This window comes from Malania oleifera, chromosome 9, assembly GCF_029873635.1.
Source record: "Malania oleifera isolate guangnan ecotype guangnan chromosome 9, ASM2987363v1, whole genome shotgun sequence".
NCBI lineage: Eukaryota > Viridiplantae > Streptophyta > Magnoliopsida > Santalales > Ximeniaceae > Malania > Malania oleifera.
Genome location: NC_080425.1, coordinates 44,511,021 through 44,534,914, shown reverse-complemented (window position 1 = coordinate 44,534,914; position 23,894 = coordinate 44,511,021). Strand labels below are relative to the sequence as shown.

Below are 23,894 nucleotides of genomic sequence, written 5' to 3'. Positions count from 1 at the left end.
TAAAAGGATGGGTGAGCAGTACAAAGCAAAGAAAGTGACAACTCTAAAAGTATCCACCAGCAGCTCCAGTGAAGGTAGCGATTAGGAGTTAGAGGATGACATGGCTTTGCTGACTAAGAAGTTCAACAAATTCTTCAAGAAGAATGGGAGATCATCTAGAAAGTTTTGGAGCACAAAATCAGAAAAGAGAGAGTCAAGCAGAAGAAAGCAAAAATCAGATCCTCCCATTTGTTACAATTGTAATGAAGCCAGGCATATTAGACCAGAATGGCCGCTGCTGGAGAAGGACTCGAGAAAGAATAAGAGAGCAATGAATCCCAGTACATCTTGGGATAGACATAGTACCAGTGGCTCAAGCACTAAAACCAGTGACATTGAAGTCAAAAACTTGTGTTTAATGGCACATAGTGACCATGAGGTACATTCATCTTGTTCCTTATTGTCTTATTATTCTAGTGATGATTCTGATGTTGATAGCATGCCTACATATAAAGAACTACAACTTGAGTATATTCGTGTCTATAAATTGATTGATAAAATGACTGAGAAAAATAATGATTTGAAAATCAAATATAAAGATTTATCTAAATTTTTAGAAAAAGGAAAGGAATCTCATTCTTCGTTGTTGAAAGAAAAAGATTTGAAAATTTACTAGTCTTGAAAGAACAATAAAGGATAACCCCAAAATCATTTATAAATTCATGAAGGGCTAAAATGATTTTGAAAAACTCCTTGGGGTCCAGAGGAACCCTCTTGACAAAGAAAGCCTTGGTTTTAATGGAAAAGAAAAGAAGAGATAGAAAAATCTCTACAAAGGGCATTTTGTACGAGAATAAAAATTATATATCCCATCTAAAGACTCCTATAGGCATAAAACGTGTTTTAAATGTAAAAGAAAAGGCTTTGTAAAATTTTATTGCCCCTTAAAGAACAAGGATGTTAAACTTAAGAAGGTTTGGAGAGTTAAGGGAGATTCGGACACTAACCCCTATGAACTGAAGAGAATTTGGGTACCAAAAGTAGTCACTTGATTGTTTATTGTAGGTGTGCTTGAGGTTGTCCTCCTCTAAGGACAAATAGTACATGGATAGTGGCAGCTCAAGGCATATGACGGGCGATAAGACCAAGTTTGCATCCATCACACCAAAGGATGGAGGATTCGTGACCTTCGGGGACAATGTAAAAGGCAAGATCATCAGGGTAGGTAAAGTTGGTGTTGACCTTATAGGTCATTCCTGGTTTTGATAATGACAAATACTCTTTGTATTTGATGACTTTCAAGTTTGTGTGCAGGATCATACTAACTGGATCATATTGATGGCATGCGGCGACTTGAAGAGAAGCGAAGACCCAACATATTTATTCATTATGTTTTTGATTTGGGTCTCTAATTTTAATTAAGAAAATGTTTGTAATAATCAACATATCATGCATGTACGATCTACAAGCACAAGACCTTAGAGAGACCTTAGGGATTGGTCGACCGATGCCAGGTTTTTTGGCATACTTAAAAAGGCCTTAGAAAGACACTAGGTCTCAGCACTTGCACGTATGAAAGTTCCCAACGTAACTTAAAATATTAGGGGACTTAATTGAGGAAAATTTGGACTTAAAATGAAAATCACTATGAGAGGCTGGGCAACCGAACCTAGAATGAACGTATCTCCCTCGGGCGACCGAACCCACCCATGTCAGGATACTTTTCACCAACCCCCCGGGCAACCAAACCTTTGCTTTCTGTTGACCCTATGAGTCATTCCCAGTTTTGATAATGAAAAATACTCTGGTATTTAATGGTTGCCTAGTTTGTGTGTAGGTTCTCATTGGCAAGTTCATATAATGGCATGCGGTAACCTGAAGAGAAGTGAAGACCCAGCATATTTATTGTTGTATTTTTTATCATTGGGTCCGTAATAATAATCATCATAGGTCTCTAATGGTCTGCATATCATGCATGTAGGACTGTAAGTTCAAGACCTTAGAAATACCTTTGGGATCACCCTTCGGTCAACCGATGCCAGATTTTTTTAGTAGGATAAAAATACCTTAGGTCTCAAACAAATGGAAAAACAATTCCCATATCACTTACATAAATAAGGGAATCAATTGGTTTAAAATTGAACATAATAAGCATAAAATGAGAGAGGTTAGGTGACCGAATCCCAGGTGTTCAAAACACCTCAGGCGCTCGAACCGTTGGGAGGTTATTGGGTTGACCTAGTTTCAGGCGACCGAACTAGAAATGAGCGTATCATCTTCGGATGACCGAACTCGTGTCCAAGCACTTTTCACCAACCCTGGCGACCGAACCTCCACGCTCAAAAAGGCCTCGGGCGACTGAACTTAGCTTCGGGCAACCGAACCGTAGACATAATGTTTCTGACTTTTGTTCAGTGTACCAAACCTGGACTCGGGTGACCGAACTTTTTAAAATGCTTTTTTCTAGCATTACAAGGCTTAATATCCTATTTTGATGCTAAAAAACAAGTAGGACTTAACATGCTTCGGTTGAGTGTTGTATTTTTCAGGAATCAATGTTAAAAGCATTCATGAAGCATGGATCAAAGTCTGAAGATCATAAGAGCATAAGAATTAAAGAGATCAACATGAAAGCTCAAAGAAAATAAAGCATAGACCTCAAAGTGCCATATCTTGAAAGCTCACAAGTATCAAGGAACGTGGAAAGTTTACATCAGCAAAATGATCCAATTCAAGTAAACTCAAAGATCAAAGGAGCTCAAAGTCTGAATCAATGATGAAAGATCAAGAAAGTTTAAAGGGATGAAAACTCAGAGAAGCCTGAAAGATCAGAGACCAGTAACAAAAAGAATTCATAGTAAATAAGAATCAAAGGGGTCTTTAGGACAAGTCTTTGTAAGTACTTCAAGTTTATTCAAATATGAAATTTTCATTTTGAAGCTCATTAGGCAAAGAGACTTAGAGATCTTAATATAAAACTTGGAACATTCTTTTCAAAGTTAAACAAATTTGTATTCCAAGAATATCTAAGCAAAAATGAGAGAGAAATGAAAAAATGACTAGAAAAGAAAATCAGTCAGTTAAAGACGCCTGTCTGGTTATGGAGAGACAACTGGCCAATTTAGTATAGCTTAACTAAAGACAGAAGCCTGACAGATGACTATCAAGGCTCTGACAGACAACTGCTAGTGCAAAGTGAGAAGCCTGTGAGTGTTATGCCAGACGACTGTCTACCTTATGTGTTATTGAAAAACTTGAATTGTTCATGGATAGACGACTATCACCACATGGACAGACGACTACCACCTCACTAAGTTGCATTATAAACACATTATTTTGGTGACAGATAACTGCCAATCAAGGGACTGACGACTGCCACCTATCTTCCTATGTTTTTACAGTTTTATCATATGGACGGATGACTACCAGAGTTTGACAGACATCTGGCTAGTGGCATGTTTAAATTTTTCCAAGGGATATAATCTTTGAAATTCAAATTTTTGGAAGCTTAAATATTTTTAATATTTGGAAACAACTCTTAGTATTCTTGGGGAACAAGCAAGGAGATTTTCTATCTCTATAAAGACCTCAAGAAACATTGATTTTAAACACCAAGAGAGACACTAAGAAATCAAATTCTGCAAATATACTCTCTCAAGCCTATTGAAAGTCTGAAACTCTCAAAGTTCTTCAAAACTCACATCACTTACGAAATTAACTGAAGTCTTGCTAATTTTCTCACCAATATTGTGCTTAAATTGCTAATTCCTTCATCTATTGAAAGAACTCTACAGTGATACAATTATGGAGATTCAATTCTAAATTTTATATTCTGAATTTACTTTGAAGTATATTAGTTGTGTTGTAATTGTTGTACTAACCAGCTCTTTGAGGAGCAAGTTCTTTGTACACATCTATTTGATTTTTATCTTGTAGATTGACGAATCCAAGGACTGTTTGGATCGTTGGCTAAGCAAGGGGATATTGCTTAGAGAGGCAGGCTCTAGCCTAGTTAAGGAGTGACCAAGCAAGGGTACATTGTTTGGAGAGGCGGGCTTTAGCCTATTTGAAGGAGTGACCGAACGAGGGGATGTTGTTGATGTTGTTTGGAGAGGCAGGCTCTAGCCTACTGAAGCAGTGTGTAAAGGTATTGTTCCACCTAGTAGAGGAACATGTTTAGTGGATCCTTTGGTGATTTTCCAAAGGCGAGGACGTAGCCTGGGTATAAGCCGAATCTCGTAAAAATCTCCATCTCACTCTTTCTTTCCCTACTCTTTATTTTTAGTACATATTTCAATTGCATGGATGGTTTAAATTTGAAATCATATATACTACGTAAATTTGAAAATCAACCAAACATAAAATTCAATTTTGATTTGGGTTGCAGAAACCTAAAAGGGAGTACGTTAGTTAAACCTTACTTTACGGAAACCATACGGGAGTACATTACTTGGTTAAACACTCAAAGATAAATTAACTGAAAGTTTATTTGAATTCTAAATATTTGGAAAGAGTGATTGAATTTTATATTGAACATCATATTGAAGAAGCAAATTCACAACGGGGCTTAATTCACATTCTTACATTATTCAAAGCATTGTATATCTCAATCTTGGTTTGGCTATTGTTACTTTCAAATTGTGGATGATTGGTTTGGATAGTGTGGTTAAAGATTGAATGTTTAATTAGTTGATTGTTTTAAAGAATCTTAGTTATTGTGTAATTGATAGATTAAACAAACAAGTTAAAGAATTGGTTAAAGATTTAAAATGGTTAAGAATTAGTCAAAGGAATTAAAAGGAAGTTTTAAATTCCAATTCACTCCCCTCTTGGGAAGCTATTCCTAATTTCAATTGGCATCAGAGTAGGGTTATAGCAAATCTTAATTAGTAGCAATAAAAAGATCTTAATGGCTAACTTAGGCGTAACTCCCTTTGGAGAGGGACAATCTTCAACTAGGCCACCAATCTTTTGTGGTTTGAACTATACCTTCTAGAAAAAGAGAATGCAAATATATCTTCGAACTATGAATTGGAAAGCATGAGAGTTTGTCATGGAAGGTAACCAAATTCCCACTAAGATAGTTGATGAAAAACAAGTCCCTAAGGAGAAAATTGATATGACAGACTTAGACTATAAGATGCTGCAAGTAAATTCTAGTGCCACGAATGCACTATATTGTGCTTTAGATGCCAATGAATTTAATAGAGTAATGGCTTGCAAATCAGTTAAAGAGATATGGGACAAGCTAGAAGTAACATACGAAGGCACTATAGATGTTAGGGATAATAGGATTGATATGCTCACTAGTGAATATGAAGCTTTTAAGATGAACCTGAATGAATCCATAACTAATATGTTTACTAGCTTCACTCATATAATTAATTCCCTAAATGCACTAGGAAAAACCTACACTACTTAAGAGATGATTAGAAAAATTCTTAGAGGGTTGCCACCAAAATGGGAACCAAAAGCCACTGCCATAACTAAAGGAAGAAATTTGAAAACTACTTCCTTAGATGAGTTAATAGGTTCTCTGCTTACATATGAAATGGCAATGAATGAAAAATATGGAAAAACCAAAACCCAAGACACAATAACCTTCAAAACCCTAAAATACAACTTAACTAGTGAAGAGGAAATGGATGAAGATGAAGTAGCCTTCATATCTAAAAAGCTACCAAGAATACTAAGAAGGAAAAACAAATCCAAGAGAAGTAATCAAAACTCCGAATCAGAAGAAGAAGCCAGCAAAAAGTCAAAGAATAAAACTTCTATGTATTACAATTGCAATAAAGTTGGACACATAAAACCAAAATGTCCATTACTACTAAAGAAAGAGCCTAAGAAAAAAAAGAAAAAGGCCATGAAAGCCATTACTTGGGACATGATGAGTACAAGTAGTTCAGAAAATGAATCAAGTGACCAAGAGGTTGCTTATATATGCTTTATGGGTTGGGACAATGAGGAAAGTTCCGCATCTAAATCTTCAAATAATTCTTGTAGTGATCAATCCGATGATGAGAGCATGTCATCTTATGAAGAAATTCAAAATGATTTATTCCAAGTTCATAAGATGCTGGTTAAAGTAACTAAACAAAATACTTCATTAAAAAATATGAGTGAAGGTATAATGAAAGAGTTAGAAATCATTAAGGCTGCTAAAAGAGAAAAGGATTCTAGAATCAAGATAGTTGAAAGTAAGAATGAATCTATGAAAAAAGATTTAGAATCCAAAAATCTTGCTGAAAAGGAAAAAGACTTGAAAATTAAAGAATTAGAAAGCAAGAATGAAAGAATGATAGAAGACCTTCGATCCTTATCCTCTACGGTGTATAAGAAAGACATATATATTTCTAAATTAGAGGATAATGTAAGAAAATTATCTCTAGAATTAAAGAAATCACAAAGAAGGTTGATAATAAGAAATACATTGATATAAATGATATCAACAATCAAATTGAAGATAAAGAGAAGATCATTCATAACTTCACTAAAGGGAAGGCTAATTTTGATAAAATGGTAGGCTTACAAAGGATTACTTTAAATAAAGAAGGCATTCAATTTAATGGAATTGAAAATAAAAAGAAAAAGAATCTTTACATGGGTTATTTCTCAAAAGCCTCCAAAGATAATGCAAGCACATCCTTGAATGCTTACACTAACACCATATGCTATCAATGTAAGAAAAAGGGACGTATCAAATTTGAATGTCCATTCAAGAGAAAGAATGTAAAAATGAAACAAATATGGAGAATGAAAGAAAAATCAAGTTTTATGAAACCAACAAGATTCAAAAAGGTATGGGTACCTAAGATAAAAAGGCCTAGAAAAACTCAAAATATTTATTGAAATACATAAATAATTAAATAACATTGCTGGCCAAAAATCATAAAATGATTTATACAAACTCATAATAGAAATTTTTTGAAAGAAAAAGTCATATGAAAACAAAATCAAGCATATTACATCTACAAGAGGTAAACCAAAAGAGAAGCAAAATTTTTATTAGGCAGACGACTGCTAGATATCTGGCAGATGACTGGCAGGCTACTGTCTATATTAAAAGACAGTGGATAGACGTCTGTCAACTTAGTGACAGACGACTGTCTTGTGGTGGGTCGTGTGCATTTCGCATAAAAAACACTCCTTTAAAACCCCTTGGCGTCTGTCAATTCGTATCCCATTTTCTAAACCAGCTCCTTGTTATTTTCTTTGAAATTCCTTCTCTCCAAATCTTCTCCCAATGACCATCCATCACAACCCTAATCCATACACACCTAGGGTTTCCGGAATTTCAGTTTCATCAAAATGGTTCGTACCAAAACAGTGGGAAAGAAGGACAAAGCCTCCTCGTCTTCTTCAAAGCCTACAAGCAATGATGACATAGAGAAATGGCTGGTCCCTTCACATGCGAAAGCATTGTATCAAAAACACATTTCTGCAATTGAACTAGTGTTCTGTAAGGTTTTAGATGTCACTTTCTTTGAAGAAAATTTTCTAGAAATTATCGCAATGTTCAAAACTATAGGATGGGACAAGTTCATTCTTCACCAAGTGAAAGGGTATTACCCTTATCAGATTAAGATTTTTTATTCAAACTTGGTAAAGAAGGAAGTTGGAATTGCTACTGAAATTTATGGTCAGAAGATTACTCTTACCCCACACTCTTTAAGAAAAATTCTTCACATCAAGCATGGAAATTTTGAGTGTACTCCAGTTGAGAAGCAATGGAATATGGAACAAGGATTTTCACCACAAGAATTTATGCCCTTGGTGATGAATGATGCACCTGTTTATTGTGGACATCCTCCACCATATAAACATCTCAATCTTCAAGCACAGATCCTGCATAAGATTATTGTGTACAATATAATTCTAATGTTTGGATCCTTTGATCATGTGTCGTTCTTTGATTGTTTCATAATGTGGTGCTTACTAAAAGGGAAGAAATTAGACTTAGCCAGTATTATACTGAAATGGATGGTTATGAAGCACGAGTCTCCTAGAATTGGGCTTCCGTATGGCGAGATTCTTTCCTTAATCTTTGCTCATTTTCAAGTTCTTTCTCCATCTTCAAAAATAGTGAATCGAACCCATTACCATGTCTTCTCATCTACTACACTAAAACTAATGGGTTACAAAAAGTATATCGAGGGATGGATGTATCAGGGAAATAGACCGGCTGGAGAATCTAGCTCCTAAAGAAGTTGATATGCCACCTTGGTTTATTTCATTTTATTATAATTATACCAGTTTTAGTTCTGAAATAAGGGAAAATTTTGCTTCTCTTCAGGATAAAATCTTAACCATTGATGACAAGTATACCTTGTTATATAATCGCATTGCTAAGATAAAGCACCATGTCACTAAAAATGACAATGATTCAAATAATGAGGGTAATGAGAATTCTAATGAAGAAGAAGCAACTGAGAATGAAGAAGAAGCTGAAGAAGGAGGGGAAGATGCAGGAGATAATGTAGAAGCAACTGAAGAAGAAGAAGAAGAAGAAGAAGAAGAAGAAGAAGAAGAAGGCTCACAGCAATCCAAAGGAAAAAGAATTGCTGAAGATAGTGACACTAACTCTAATACATAGACTTTTGATGGTGTTTTTTCGACTTCGTATGTTACACATGCTTAAATTCTGAATCTATTTTGCATTTTTGTTGATGTAAACTGTTGGAGTATGTGTGAGCAAAGTCTATGAGTCTTTATATGTGTTTGTTTCTAGCTCTGAAACCCTGGACCTTTGAAATTTTTTATTACCAGTTTGATGTACTATAAGTTCTAATGTTAATGTTAAATCTGAAACTTTGAACCTTTTGAATTTATGACTTAAAAGAAATTATTGAGTATGCTGATTGACCGGGGGAGTGTTATGATTTATCACTTGCATATGATCATTTCCCTATCAATAAATTGATATCATGCATTATATTTTAAATTGGTATCACATATTTTGTTTAGTTGGTATCATAAAATCAACAATTGATATCTTGGATGATGACAAAGGAAGCAAAAGCTGTTAAAACACACTACCCATGCTATATTGAACAATAAATTGAGGTATGTACACATGCTTGATGATATACTCAAAATGATATTTGAATTTGATCATCATTTTTTTTTATTTTTGATCGATGTCAAAAGGGGGAGAAGTGTTTAGCAAAAAATTGACCTACAAAAATTGAGCTTGAACATAATATATATTCAAAAGGAGGAGAAGTGTATTGATTGATGAAATTAATATTGATCCTATCAAGATGAAGCTTATTGAAAGGGGGAGTCTTTTTAAGGCTCACTCAAATTTTTACTTCTTCTTTGTCATCATAAAAAAGGGGGAGATTGTTGGCCTTACAAGGCTTAATATCTTATTTTGATGCTAACAAACAAGTAGGACTTAACATGCTTCGGTTGATTGTTGTATTTTTCAAGAATCAATGTTGAAAGCATTCATGAAGAATGGATCAAAGTCTGAAGATCATAAGAGCATGAGAATTAAAGAGATCAACATGAAATCTCAAAGAAAATAAAGCTTAGACCTCAAAGTGTCATATCTTGAAAGTTCACAAGGATCAAGGAATGTGGAAAGTTTACATCATCAAAATGATCCATTTCAAGTAAACTCAAAGATCAAAGGAGCTCAAAGTCTGAATCAATGATGAAATATCAAGAGAGTTTAAAGAGATGAAAGCTCAGAGAAGTCTGAAAGATCAGAGACCAACAACAAAGAGAATTCAGACTAAAGAAGATTCAAAGGGGTCTTTAGGACAAGTCTTTGTAAGTACTTCAAGTTTATTCAAATATGAAATTTTCATTTTGAAGCTCATTAGGTAAAGAGACTTAGAGACCTTAATATAAAACTTGGAACATGTTTTTCAAAGTTAAACAAATCTATATTCCAAGAATATCTAAGCAAAAATGAGAGAGAAATCAAAAAATGACTAGAAAATAAAATTAGTCAGTTGACAGACGCCTGTCTGGTTATGGAGAGACAACTGGCCAATTTAGTATAGCTTAATTGAAGACAGAAGCCTAATAGACGACTGCCAGTGCAAAGTGAGAAGCCTGTGAGTGTTCTGTCAGACGACTATCTACCTTCTACGTTATTAAAAAAATTTGAATTGTTCATGGATAGATGAATGTCACCATATGGACAGACGACTGCCACCTCACTGAGTTGCATTATAAACACATTATTTTGGTGACAGATAGCTGCCAATCAAGGGAAAGACGACTGCCACCTCTCTGCCTATGTTTTTTATAGTTATATCATGTTTACAGACGTCTACCAGAGTTTGACAGACATCTAGCTCGCAGCATGTTTAAATTTTTCCAAGGGATATAATCTTTGAAATTCAAATTTTTGGAAGCTTAAATATTTTTAATATTTGGAAACAACTCTTAGTATTCTTGGGGGAACAAGTAAGGAGGTTTTCTATCTCTATAAAGACCTCAAGAAACATTGATTTTAAACACCAAGAGAGACACCAAGAAATCAAATTCTGCAAATATACTCTCTCAAGCCTACTGAAATTCTAAAACTTTGAAAGTTCTTCAAAGCTCACATCACTTACAAAATCAACTGAAGTCTTGCTAATTTTCTCACCAATGTTGTGCTTAAATTGCTAATTCTTTCATCTATTGAAAGAACTCTACGGTGATACAATCCTAGAGCTTCAATTCTGAATTTTATATTTTGAATTTACTTTGAAGTATATTAGTTATGCTGTAATTGTTGTACTAACCAGCTCTTTGAGGAGCAAGTTCTTTGTACACATCTATTTGATTTTTATCTTATAGATTGATGAAACCAAGGAATTTTTGGATTGTTGGCTGAGCAAGGGGATATTGCTTAAAAAGGCAAGCTCTAGAGTTAAGGAGTGACCAAGCGAGGGTACATCGTTTGGAGAGGCGAGCTCTAGCCTACTTGAAGGATTGACCGAACAAGGGGATATTGTTTGGAGAGGCGGACTCTAGCCTACTAAAGGAGTGTGTAAAGGTATTCTTCCACCTGGTAAAGGAACAGGTTTAGTGAATCCTTTGGTGATTTGCCAAAGGGGAGGACATAGGCTGGGTATAAGCCAAACCTTGTAAAAATCTCCTTCTCACTTTTTCTTTCCCTACTTTTTATTTTTAGTACATATTTCAATTGCATGGATGGTTCAAATTTGAAATCATATATACTACGTAAATTTGGAAATCAAACAAACTTAAAGTTCAATTTTGATTGGTTAAACCTTACTTTGCAGAAACCATACGGGAGTACGTTACTTGGTTAAACACTCAAAGATAAATTAACTGAAAGTTTATTTGAATTCTAAATATTTGGAAAGAGTGATTGAATTTTATATTGAACATCATAGTGAAGAAGCAAATTTACAACAGGGCTTAATTCACATTCTTACATTGTTCAAAGTGTTGTATATCTCAATCTTGGTTTGGCTATTGTTACTTTCAAATTGTTGATGATTGGTTTGGATAGTGTGGTTAAAGATTGACTATTTAATTAGTTGATTGTTTAAAAGGATCTCAGTTATTGTGTAATTGATAGATTAAACAAACAAGTTAAAGATTTAAAAAGCTTAAGAATTAGTCAAAGGAATCAAAAGGAAGTTTTAAATTCCAATTCACCCCCCCCCCCTTTTGGAAAGCTATTCCTAATTTCACTTCTTAAAGCTGAGTCTATTCGGGCAACCGAACTAAAGTTCAGCCACCCGAATTTCTCGAGTTAAAAATAATTTTTACTAAAATTAAAAGTGGTAAATAAGGTTAATTTTTCTAAACGTGTTTTAAACTTTTCTAATTATCCCCATTGTGTCCCCAACGGTAAAAAATTTCCCCTTGCCTATATATACATGTTCATTTTCTTAGATTACCAAGGATTAGAAAAAATAATTAAGGCCAAATTCTCTCAAAATCAAAAATCATATTTTAGCCTATGTTAGAATTGGTGTATTCCTAAGAGGGGGGATGAATTGGAATTTTAAAATTTATCACCTTGGTTGAACCGGATAAACAGCAGTATATACACAACCTAGGGTTTGCCTATTCAATTTCCAAATGCGTAGATAAGTATAATGTGAAATTTAAGTCATACGCATCATTCACCCATAACATACATGTGCGGCAAATATAAAGTGCGGAAATATAAATGAACACACGATATGTTATCGGGGTTCGGCCAACCGTGCCTACATCCCCGCCTCAAGCTCGCAAGCTAGAGGATTGCACTAAGAGCTCACTTAAGGGTGGAGTGGCACCGTTTACAACCAGGTCAAATTAACACAGGGCTGACCTCAACCTTAACCAAGTCAATTAGCGGGGCTGACCTCAACCTACACGCCTTAACAGGACGACGCACCTAGCTTTCCTAACCGGGTCTAAGCCAATCCGGGACTATTCCAGGGCCAGTCTCCCTCTTCAGGCCCGTGCCTAGAAATACAACCAATGTGTATTATACTGAAATGGTACAGTGATTGTGCTTTCAGGTAAAGCAGATATGTACCCAAATTCGCGCAATAATATACACCACAAATATGAAATAATATGTAAGCTCAGTGTGGTCTAAGATGTCAACTCTCAAATAGATTTACTATCAGTGTAATGCGTACGTGAGAGTGCAAACCTAAATGATCTTTGTATCACAGGATATTCAATCTAAGTGCTCAAACAAAGATATCATCCAGACTTCATATATTTCAATCAACAAGTTTTCTCAATACACATATGTATATGAAGCACTAGCAACGTATAAGTTTGGTTTGCAAAAGGATATTCAATCTTTGTATTCAGCAAGAGATATATGAGTTAACGAGTATTGCAACAAAGATTTTATCACACTAGCAAATATCTCATCAAATATTTTCAAGATTAATAACACAATAGATATTTGAAAATGTTTTGCAACCAAAATACAATTACAATCTTCTTAAGATGTTGCAATGGAGGTGCAAATCTTAGAAGATCTATCAAAGTTTTCTTAGGATAGACTTATTAATAAAGTCCCCTTAGAATACTCAAGGTTTAGCTCTCAAGGATAATAAAACAACCAAATACGAATGGGAGAGCAAACCTACTTAGACTAGCACTCAATCAACTTACAAAGGGTTTAATTTGTATGAGAAGGTAAGTATGAGTGTAGGAGGCTTAAGAATGAGTATTATAGGGTTTTGGATTTTCAAAGAATTTTCCCTAATCAAAGTGGCTAATCCTACCCTAATTTTCTCAAATGAACTTGTATATATAGGCAAGGGAGAAAATATGATCGTGGGGACCTATAGGGTATTTTTAGAAAAGTTTAATGATGTTTAAGGCATTTTAACCCTGTTTAGAAAAATATTAACCACGGTAAAAATGGGAACAACCCGAGAGGTCCGGTCGACCAAAAGTGGTTCGGTCAACCAGGACTCAAGTGGCTCAGTCGACCGGGGGGATTTTGAACTGAGTGGTCGGTCGACCGGGCAAGGGCGATTTTCAAAAACTTCGAGGTTCGGTCGACCGGGGCCTTTTTGAACTGTATGGCTCGGTCGGCCATACCGCTGGGAATTCTCCCAAGACCCCTCCGTCGACCAGGTAGTTGGAGTACAAATCTGGTCGGTCGACCGGGAGGTCAAACTGTTGACTCCCAAGTGGTTCGGTCGACCGAGGTCAAATGACCTATAAGGGCTTGGTCGACCGGGCCTGGGTCAAATAGTTGACCCAGACCGGTTTCGGTCGGCCGGGCCAAATTGAACTGAATTGGCCGGTCGATCGAAAGTGCACCAAGTGTGCATTTCGGTCCCGTATCTACCCAAACAATTCCTATTCAAGTGCCTAACAAATATATGTGAATATGTGTGTGTCCTAAGGTCACTTTGGGGTCCAATTTGAGATCACCGAAAAAGTCCGGTGTCGGTCGACCTTCACCCTAAGGTCTTTCTACGGTTCGGTTTGAGCTTGCAAATTAAATCATGTTTGTGATGTGTGTGCTTATTACAAACCGAAGAACCCTAATTACTATTACAGACAATTTTACTGAACATTATTACAATTAAGAGTTATGAAATTGTCTTCAAGCCTTTCTTGCTTTTGTGCACATCTTGATCTTATCATTCTTGATTCCTGCACAAAAACTCAAACGCTCATTAGATACAATGAGTATTTGTCATAATCAAAACCGGGCGTGACCAATAAGGTCAACAGCCTATACTGCTCCCAAACATTCCAGAACTTCATTTTCCTTTATCTTTCAAGTATTGTGAGTATATTTAGAGTGCTTATGCTTAATCTTCATTTGCTCATACTCTCATTTTTTGTGCTTATTGTTTGATTTTATTATTGAGGGTAAAGCTTAAAGTTCTCCCGCTGATTTTATTTGATAAATCTTGTGTGGGAAGACTTTGAGTCTTATGGTGGAAATTTTTGTGTGCAAAATATTTTACAAAGCTTGATTTCAAACAACTTTAGTGCTTGATACAATTTGAGAAAATATTTTTTCAGTTCATTTGAATATTATTGATAGCATCTTTCAAACACTAATCTGGTATTGAGATTTGATATACTTTGCTTTCAAGGATTAGCTTGTTAAAGCACTCTGCACATATTTGAGATTATACATCTTATTGAGTGTTGATTGCACACGTAGAGCACCGAGCTTATAGTTCATACATATTGATGTGCAATGACTATATTGTGCATAGTGATACATATCAGTTAGTGTAAAAAGCATTTGTTTGTACGCAAAATTTACATTTGTTGTATTCTAGGTGTGGGCCTGAAGAGGGAGAGTAGCCTTGTTGAATAGTCTTGGATTGGCTTAGACCTAGTTAGGAAAGTTAGGTGCACCATCCTGGTAAGGTGTAGGTTGAGGTCAACCCCGTGAATTGACCTAGTTGTAACCGATGCCGCTCCACCCATTAAGTGAGCATTAGTGGAAGCCTCAAGCTTGTGAGCTAGAGGCGAGGACGTAGGCAGTATTGACTGAACCTCGATAACATATCGTGTGTGCACTGTTTACACTTCCACAATTTACATTCCTGCACATGCATGTTATATTGTGAATGATGCGTATGATTTATTTTCTATATATTATTTTCATCTGCGCAATTGGTATATGCTAGAAAGACTAGGTTAAGATATACTGTTGCTGGATTAGTTGAACTTAGGAGTTAAATTTTAAATACCCAATTCACCCCCCCTTTTGGGAATACACCAAAGCTAACAATTGGTATCAGAGTCTCATAGCATTGACTTAAACGTTTTTGCTAAAATTTTGAGATGACTCACATTGGTGTATCCCCATTAGGTGAGGGACAATCATCTACTTGCCCTCCTATATTTTGTGGTGAAAATTTCACCCACTGGAAATTTAAAATGAGCATATTTATAAAATCAATGGACTAGAGGGCCTGGCAGGTGATTGTCAAAGGAATTTGTATGCCAGTAGCAAATGATATTAATTTAATGCATGCAAATTCACATGCCATGGATTTATTGTACTGTGCTTTAGATACTGATATTCTTCATGAGATTATGGCATGTAGTAGTGCATAGGATATTTGGGTTGAGCTTGAAAAGAAGTAGGGAGAGACCCAAAAAAAGGAGATTGCCACTCCAGACGCTCCAAACCTAAATGATTAGGTAGTGGCTAATCATGAGCTAGTTACATTAGTAGATGATGAGGTATATGAATCTTACCCTACCTCATTTACTGATTCGTGTAATGAAGTAAGTGATGATTCTTATGCTGAGGTCTGTGATATATCATATGTTGAATCATCAGTTACCTCTAATGACTACTTTGATGATAATGCATGTATTCATTATTGTGATAATATTGTAAACGATTCATGCGATGTTTATAGTGATATAACTTATGATGAATCATCCATTGTTTCCATTGATGTTGCTGCATGCAATAATTCATTTGTTAATGATTATAATAATTCTTGTAATGAATCTTGTGTTGAATTATATGATGAAAGCATGCCAATATATAAAACTAGAAAAGGCTTCATCTAAATTATATTAGCTTCTAGGTAGGATATCTAAACAGAAAATATTTTTGAAAAATGAAAATAGAAGGTTGGCAAAACAATGAAAAGATCTAAGAAAATATCATGCCACCTTAGAGAAGAAGAAGATTGTGAAAGTGTTGAAAATCATCTACGTAGAAAGAAAAACTGAAGATGATTCTGAAGTGATTTTCAAACCCTCTTGTAGAAAGAATAACAAAGATAAACCCTTAAGATTTAAAAAAAAAAACATTTTTTTTCAAAAAGGGTTCATCCTTTAAATCCAATAGTTATTTTTATGCCTCATTGAGCAAAAATAAGATTTGTAAGCATAATCTTTCATGTATTTACAAAAGCTACTTGCACTATAAAATAAAATGGCACATTCAATCTACGTGTCCATCTAGTAGTGCCAGAGGCCTAGATAAGAAAATGACTTGCATTATCATGATTGTGAATCTCTCAGGATCTAAGGAAAAATGGATTTAAAACGAAATCACCAAAATATTTAAATTCTTCTTCAGATCATAGGATTTGGTTTAGGAGTTGTGATTACTGAAGGCTTAGGAAGTGGTTCGGGCTGAAAATATAAAATCTTAGTATATGTCCACTATTTAAAATTTTACATACTAAGTATTTTGAAAAATCAAGCCAATCTGCAAATTCAAGTATATAACCAATTTGAACTTAATGCATATATTCATTGCTTAAAATATGAAATTATTGGTTGTTTGAATAAAAATCCACTTCCAAATGGACAAGGCAATTGTTCCTGACATATTATTCTCAAATGCTTAATTCATACTTGAATATACAAATCTTAAGTTAAGCATATCTTATCCATTGCACATATTTGAGCTTTAGGGAATCCATCTCGATATATATTATTTTAAACCTAAACTTTTTTTTGAATATAAAAGCCTTAACCATAGCTTAGTCATTACTCTAGGCTTAAGCACTAATGATTATTAGTCCCTATTCTAACTAGTGCTTACTTAAAGACATCCTTCCATAATCAAAATTAGAGGCAACACCTAAGGGATTCTAGTTTCACTTATCAACCAAAATATTCCCTTTTGTGCTTAAAATGTAAAAATCTTCTAATTTTGGTTCACTGTATCCTCCACAGGAAATTCTTAACAAACTACAATCATATTCGGTAAGGTTTCACCCATTCCTTGGTTTGTATCCTTGCTTCTTTATATGATCATACCTAAAGGCTACTTTCCAATCACCAAAGAGCAGTGTTCCAAAATTCATACTCTTCTAGTTGCTCTTTAGCTAAATTGTTTGGACACATCCTTTTCCATGCATCTTGAATCATGTCCATTTATAATGAATACTCTTTGAACATAACATAAATTTTAATTTTTCAAGAGTATTAATCCAAAATTTCTTTCATAAGCTCTCAAACATTAAATCAAATCCTTTATAGCATCAGCTTTGTGAATTAAGTTAAGTGGCTAATATGATTGCTATTGGTTTCAACATATATGAAAATGTAATAATTAAAAAACCTATGCATGAACGATAAGAAAGACAAGCCATTTGAACTTAGGCCTATCACGTATTGTAAATCATAAGAAAAGAGGCAAATATAGGCTTAAAACTCTAAAAGAAATGTTCATTGTGACTTTTTGGTCTGTTAAGCCTAAGAACTCAAAGGAAAGCATATATGATTAAAAATCCAAATCTCTTGGCTAAATGATTTGAAAATTAAGAAAAAGACATTATATGAGTCGAGTGCATAATTGAGGGGAGCATTCATCTTTCATATCTATATTCATTAAAATGCTCTAAATTTTTATCTATGCTTATATGTCTGTATGCTCTTGTGAGAACAACTCAACACTAATCTCATAACTATCCATTGTTAGTTATTGCTTATATCATCTGTCGGATAGTTCATTTCTTTTATGAGTTGCTGATTGAACTACTGAAAAGCATGCTTGTGTTGAAAGCCTCCTGCATGGTGGATGCAGTGATATAATTTGCATGCTAGTTGTGGATATTAGGTTGTTACTTGCTTTTTATGATTTATCTATTGGAAACAACCCATTATCAGGTACAAGTTTTATGAGAAAACGTCCAATTTACAGACAAAATGCTGTCGAAATTTCGGTATATTTTTCCCAAAATAAAACTTTGTACAAAGATGATTGTGATAATAAAAATGTTAAAATATTTTTGAAAGGATGAGTGAAAACTTAAGTAGAAATATCACACTTTCATCCTTGCATAATCATCACATACTTAGAGGAGCTATGCTCTATCCTTATGGAAAGATCATAAAGGACTCACATGCATTAATTCACATTGTTGAATATTGAGGTTCTTCAAAAAACCCAGAACATTATATCCAGTACTTAAAGGCTTATGATTTGATATGGAATGTTCTTGGGTCATGAACATTATTGCATGCCTTGATATATATCTTTTGATGCATCTATGGCCTATAGGGACAACTATACTAATCAAGTGATAACATGTAATTGACAAATACTCAGTATAGTTGATTTTAAAGATTTGGATTGATGGCTTATACTACCAGGCATAATGAAATAATTATCTATCTAATATAAGCAGCTTATTGTATCTAAGCATGAATTCCAAACGATAGGGGGAGAATCTAAAATTAAATATTCATCTTGTTATGCTCTCAAATACTTTTAGCTTAGATCTGTTTTGAATAAAGTGTGACTTGTGCTTAAATAAAATGATTATATTGAAAATCTTAAGTTGAATCGTGCTGATTTTCCATAGTCATTTGATTTTGCCATATGATCTTGCATGTGATTGTTAAATTTTTAGGATCATTATGGTTGTGATTTTCTGGTTATATTGTAGTATGTGCTTCATTGACAAATCAGAAAATTTATGTTTGCTTGTTTTGAATAAAAGTTTCTTTTTCAGCAAGCCACCCCCTAACACTTTTGAAAACATCATTAGGGGATTATATATATATATATATATATATATATATATATTTATTTATTATTATATACATGTATATATTTTTTAAAATTGCATAATTGGTTCGATACCTACACATAAAAATGCATGCGAACTTGTAAGACCGTTTTTATGCTCAAACCTTCTCTTTGCTATCATATGTCATATGTTTTAAACTCAAATATTTCACGGGTCTTATGATATGTTTCAATTGCAATGGTTTGTGCATATTTATGGTTTAATTTAGTTTTCATGTCATTTAAATCTTTAAATGACCAGTTATATAGTTTGTGTGCTTAATTGCTAAACATGTCAATGCTTTATACTCTACGAATTTTTTTGTGCTATAAAATGCATGACTATCATATCTCTTGCATGATTGATGGTTATATTTATGTTTTGAGAATAATGAACTATTTGAGTAAGTTGTTGTCTATATCTTGGAAAATATATTACTTAATCAAGTCATTTCTGTACAGATATTCTTTTGGGAAATGTTCTATTTTCAAACGATATTTTTCTGAATTTTTTAACGATTTCCCAAAACCATATTTGTATATAAATGATAATTATTTCTTATTTGTCTCTATATATACTTAAATGTTTATCTAGGCCCTTTTTGTTGTTGCCAAAAGGGCGAGAAGTAGGCAAGTATTTGTCATCATCAAAAAGCGGGAGATTGTTGACATTATGGGTCATTCTCAATTTTGATAATGACAAATACTCTAGTATTTAATGGTTGCCAAGTTTGTGTGCAGCTTCTCATTGGCAAGTTCATATAATGGCATGCTGCAACCTGAAGAGAAGTGAAGACCCAGCATATCTATTGTTGCATTTTTTATCATTGGGTCTGTAATAATAATCATCCAAGGTCTGTAATAATCTACATATCATGTAGGACTATAAGCTCAAGACCTTAGAAAGATTTTAGGCATCACCCTTCGATCGACTAACACCGGATTTTTTCGGTAGGATACAAATACCTTAGGTCTCTAAACAAATGCACAAATAGTCCCCATATCACTTACATAATCAGGAGAATCAAATGGTTTAAAATTTAACATAATAGGCATAAAATGAGAGAGGTCGGGTGACCGAAGGCCAGGTGTTCAAAACACCTCAGGCGTCCAAACTGCTGGGAAGTCAGCGGATTGACTTGGTTTCGAGCAACCGAACCAGAAATGAGCGTATTGTCTTCAGACGATCGAACTAGTGTCAGAGCACTTTTCACCAACCCGAGTGACCAAACCTCCATGTTCAAAAAGACCTCGGGCGGCCGAACATGTTAGTTTGGTCAATCAAACTTAGCTTCAGGCACCCGAACCACAGACATAATATTTCTGACTTTTGTTTAGCCTACTAAACCTAGACTCGGGCAACCAAACTTTTGAAAATGCTTTTTAGAGTTGAGTCTATTCAGGCGACCGAACTAAAGTTTAACCACCAGAATCTCTCAGGTTAAAATTAATTTTTACTAAAATTAAGAGGGGTAAACTGGGTTAATTTTTCTAAACTTGTTTAAAACTTTTCTAATTATCCCTATTGAGTCCCCAACAGTCAAAAATTTCCCCTTGCCTATATATGCATGTTCATTTGCTTAGATTAGTAAGGATTAACAAAAATAATTAAGGCAAAATTCTCTCAAAGTCAAAAATCCTATTTTAGCCTATACTATTCCCAAACACTCCAGAACTTCATTTTCCTTAATCTTTCAAGTGTTGTGAGTATATTTAGAGTGCTTGTGCTTAATACTCATTTGCTCATACTCTCATTTGTTGTGCTTATTGTTTGATTTTATTATTGAGAGTAAAGCTTAAAGTTCTCCCACTTATTTATTTGATAAATCTTGTGTGGGAAGGTTTTGAGGCTTGTGTTTCTTGCATACATATTGCAAGGTACCTTAACCCATATTTTTGTGTGCAAAATATTTTACAAAACTTGATTTCAAACAACTCTAGTGCTTGATACAATTTGAGAAAATATTTTTTTAGTTTGTTTGAATATTATTGATAGCATCTTTGAAACACTAATCTGATAATGACATTTGATATACTTTACTTTCAAAGATTAGCTTGTTAGAACACTCCACGCATATTTGAGATTATACATCTTATTGAGTGTTGATTGCACAGGTAGAGCACTGAGCTTATAGTTTATACATATTGATGTGCATTGATTATATTGTGCATAGTGGTACATATCACCTTGTGTAAAGAGTATTTGTTTGTACTCAAAATTTACATTTGCTGTATTCTGACATGGGCCTGAAGAGGGAGACTAGCCTTGTTGAATAGTCCCGGATTGGCTTAGACCTGGTTGGGAAAGCTAGTTGCACCATTCTGATAAGGTATAGGTTGAGGTCAACCCCGTTAATTGACCTGGTTGTAACTGGTGTTGTTCCACCCGTTATGTGAGCATTAGTGGAATCATCTAGCTTACGAACTAGAGGCGGGGAAAGTAACCTGCCCTAATTAGAATTCACATCTCTTTATTTTTGCATACAACTTTTCTTTCTCTCAATGTCTGCAACACCAGCCTCAGATGATGCTTGTGCTCCTTAGAACTTCTAGAGTAGACCAGTATATCATCAATGAAAACCACCACAAACTGGTCCAGGTACTAATAGAACACCCGATTCATTAAATCCATAAATACTACTGGTGCATTAGTCAACCCAAATGGCATCACCAAGAATTCGTAATGTCCATATCTGGTCTGAAATGCTGTTTTCTAAATATCCTTTGTTCTAACTTTCACCTGATGATAACCAGACCGTAGGTCAATTTTAGAGTAGACCTGGGTCCCCGAAAGCTGATCAAATAAATCGTCAATCGTAGGAAGAGGATATTTATTCTTAACTGGCAGTTTGTGTATCTCCCTATAATCTATACACAACCTCATAGTCCCATCTTTCTTCTTCACAAATAGAACTAGTGCTCCCCAGGACGACACACTAGGTCTCATAAATCCCTTATCCAATAACTCCTGTGACTGATCTTTCAATTCCTTCAATTTGGCAGGAGACATACGGTATGGTGCTTTAGACACCGGTGCTGACCTTGGCAATAGATCCACGGTAAATTCAATCTCTCGGTCTGGTTGTAAGCCAGGCAATTCCTTCAGAAAAACACCTGAAAATTATCTAACTACCGATATATCAGCTTGTCTTAGTTCTTCTTTTAGCAATTCCTTCATGTAGGCAACATATCCCTGGCAACCACCTTGTAGTAGTCTCCTCGCCTGAATAGTTGGCACAAGCTGTGGCGAGGCATGCACACGTGAACCCACAAATTTGTATTCTTGCTCACCAGGGGTATTAAAATCACTTCTTTTTTTATGGCAATGTATGCCGATGTGATTAGATGCTAGCCAATCCATATGCAGTATTACATCAAACCCCTGCATATCTAGTACCACGAGATCAGCTAGTAGTACTTTCTCCTAAATGCTTACTAGAAAGTTCTGAAGTACCTCCCTACATCTTACCGTAGATCCTATTGCCGTGACCACAAACAACTCTACATCTAATAACTGTGCCTTACCCCAATTACTCTAACATATCCCGCCGATATAAAGGAATGGGTGGCACCTGTGTCAAAAAAAAACAATAACTTTATATGATAATACAACAAGTGTACCTATGACAATGTCTCTAATAGTCTCGGCATTTCTCGGTGTCAGTGCATATACCCTCGTCGGCACTGTGTTCCTCTGCTAGCCTCCACGAGGAGCTTGATGACCACCTCAGTTTGGTATGGGATCTGGTGCATAAATCGACAGCATCTAACATGATCGAGCCATATGGTCAGGTCTCTCACAGTGGTAGTAGAAATTCTCCCCTAACTGACACTCACCTGGATGTCTCCATCCACATCTGGGGGCAAATGGGATAAGACTGTCCACCCTGGAATCCACTGTGCTTTACTGTCTGCCTCTAACCCCCACCCAATCTACCTCCTCTCCAAGGGCCTTGGCTGAACCCTGCCTGAAAACTCAGGGGTGTGGTCCTCTTCTTCTAGCCCTGTATCTCAGTCTCTCTCGACAAAATCTCCTCTACTATTATGGCCCGATCAACTAGCTCTGAAAAGTCCTGTATCCTTAGTACTGCCACCTATCTATAAATATTTCGCTTCAAGTTCCTCTCAAACATCTTAGCCTTCTTAGCTTCATATGGAACAATATAAGGGCAGAAACACGTTAACTCGATAAATTTCTCTGCGTACTGTTGGAGTGTCATTTATCCGTGGGACAAACTCAGAAATTCCTATACTCTAGCCTCTCTGACTGAGGCAGGATAGTATCTATCAAAGAATATGTCCCTAAATCGAGCCCAGGTCATCGACACTAGAATTGATCTATGCTCCTCCAGTAGTATAGTGGTCATCCACCATCTCTCGGCCTCCCCAATCAGCTTATACGTAGCATAAAGGACCCTCTGCTCATCGGTGTAGTGAAGCACCATCAGAATCTTCTCTTTCTCTTGCACCCAATTTTCTACAACCGTAGGATTAGCCACTCTTGAAAATGCTGGTGGGTTCTTTTTTGTAAATTTTTCTATCATGCACCCCTAAGCTGGAGAAGGACCTCCATGCTCCCTGGAGCTCCGGGGAATCTCAGCCATGACCTGCTGAGCCACATTGTGTAGCACAGCATCTGAATCCTCACCTCCTGCACCAAAAGGCCCTACTCCGTCGTCGCCAGTAGCGTGAGCGCTACTACCTCCTAGGTCCATCCTGTAATATTACCACATTATTTTAAGTATCTAAATGCTACAATACTATACTAACTAAAATACCCCTAACCTCGTATCATTAATTTAAGGTCAAGCTCTACCGTATGAAAATAGAAATCATCGATAGTTTACTATGGCTTTTCTGGAATTGTCACCCTAGGAAAATCACAGAAACCACCCTGAAACTCTGCCTCCAAACTGTAGAACAGAATCCTAAATTCTCATTCTAATTTCCC

The 23,894-nt window shown here is 35.4% G+C and overlaps 1 protein-coding gene across 1 annotated transcript in view; it reads left to right on the top strand.

Annotated features, from left to right (window-relative positions):
• The window catches only part of LOC131163441 (uncharacterized), a 64,666-nt gene extending 41,847 nt beyond the window's left edge, over positions 1-22,819 (top strand). The window contains exons 2-3 of the mRNA XM_058120029.1: positions 21,947-22,036; positions 22,608-22,819. Coding sequence (XP_057976012.1) covers positions 21,947-22,036; positions 22,608-22,819 — 302 coding nt within the window. The remainder of the gene's footprint in view (positions 1-21,946; positions 22,037-22,607) is intronic.
• The last annotated feature ends 1,075 nt before the right edge of the window (positions 22,820-23,894 follow it).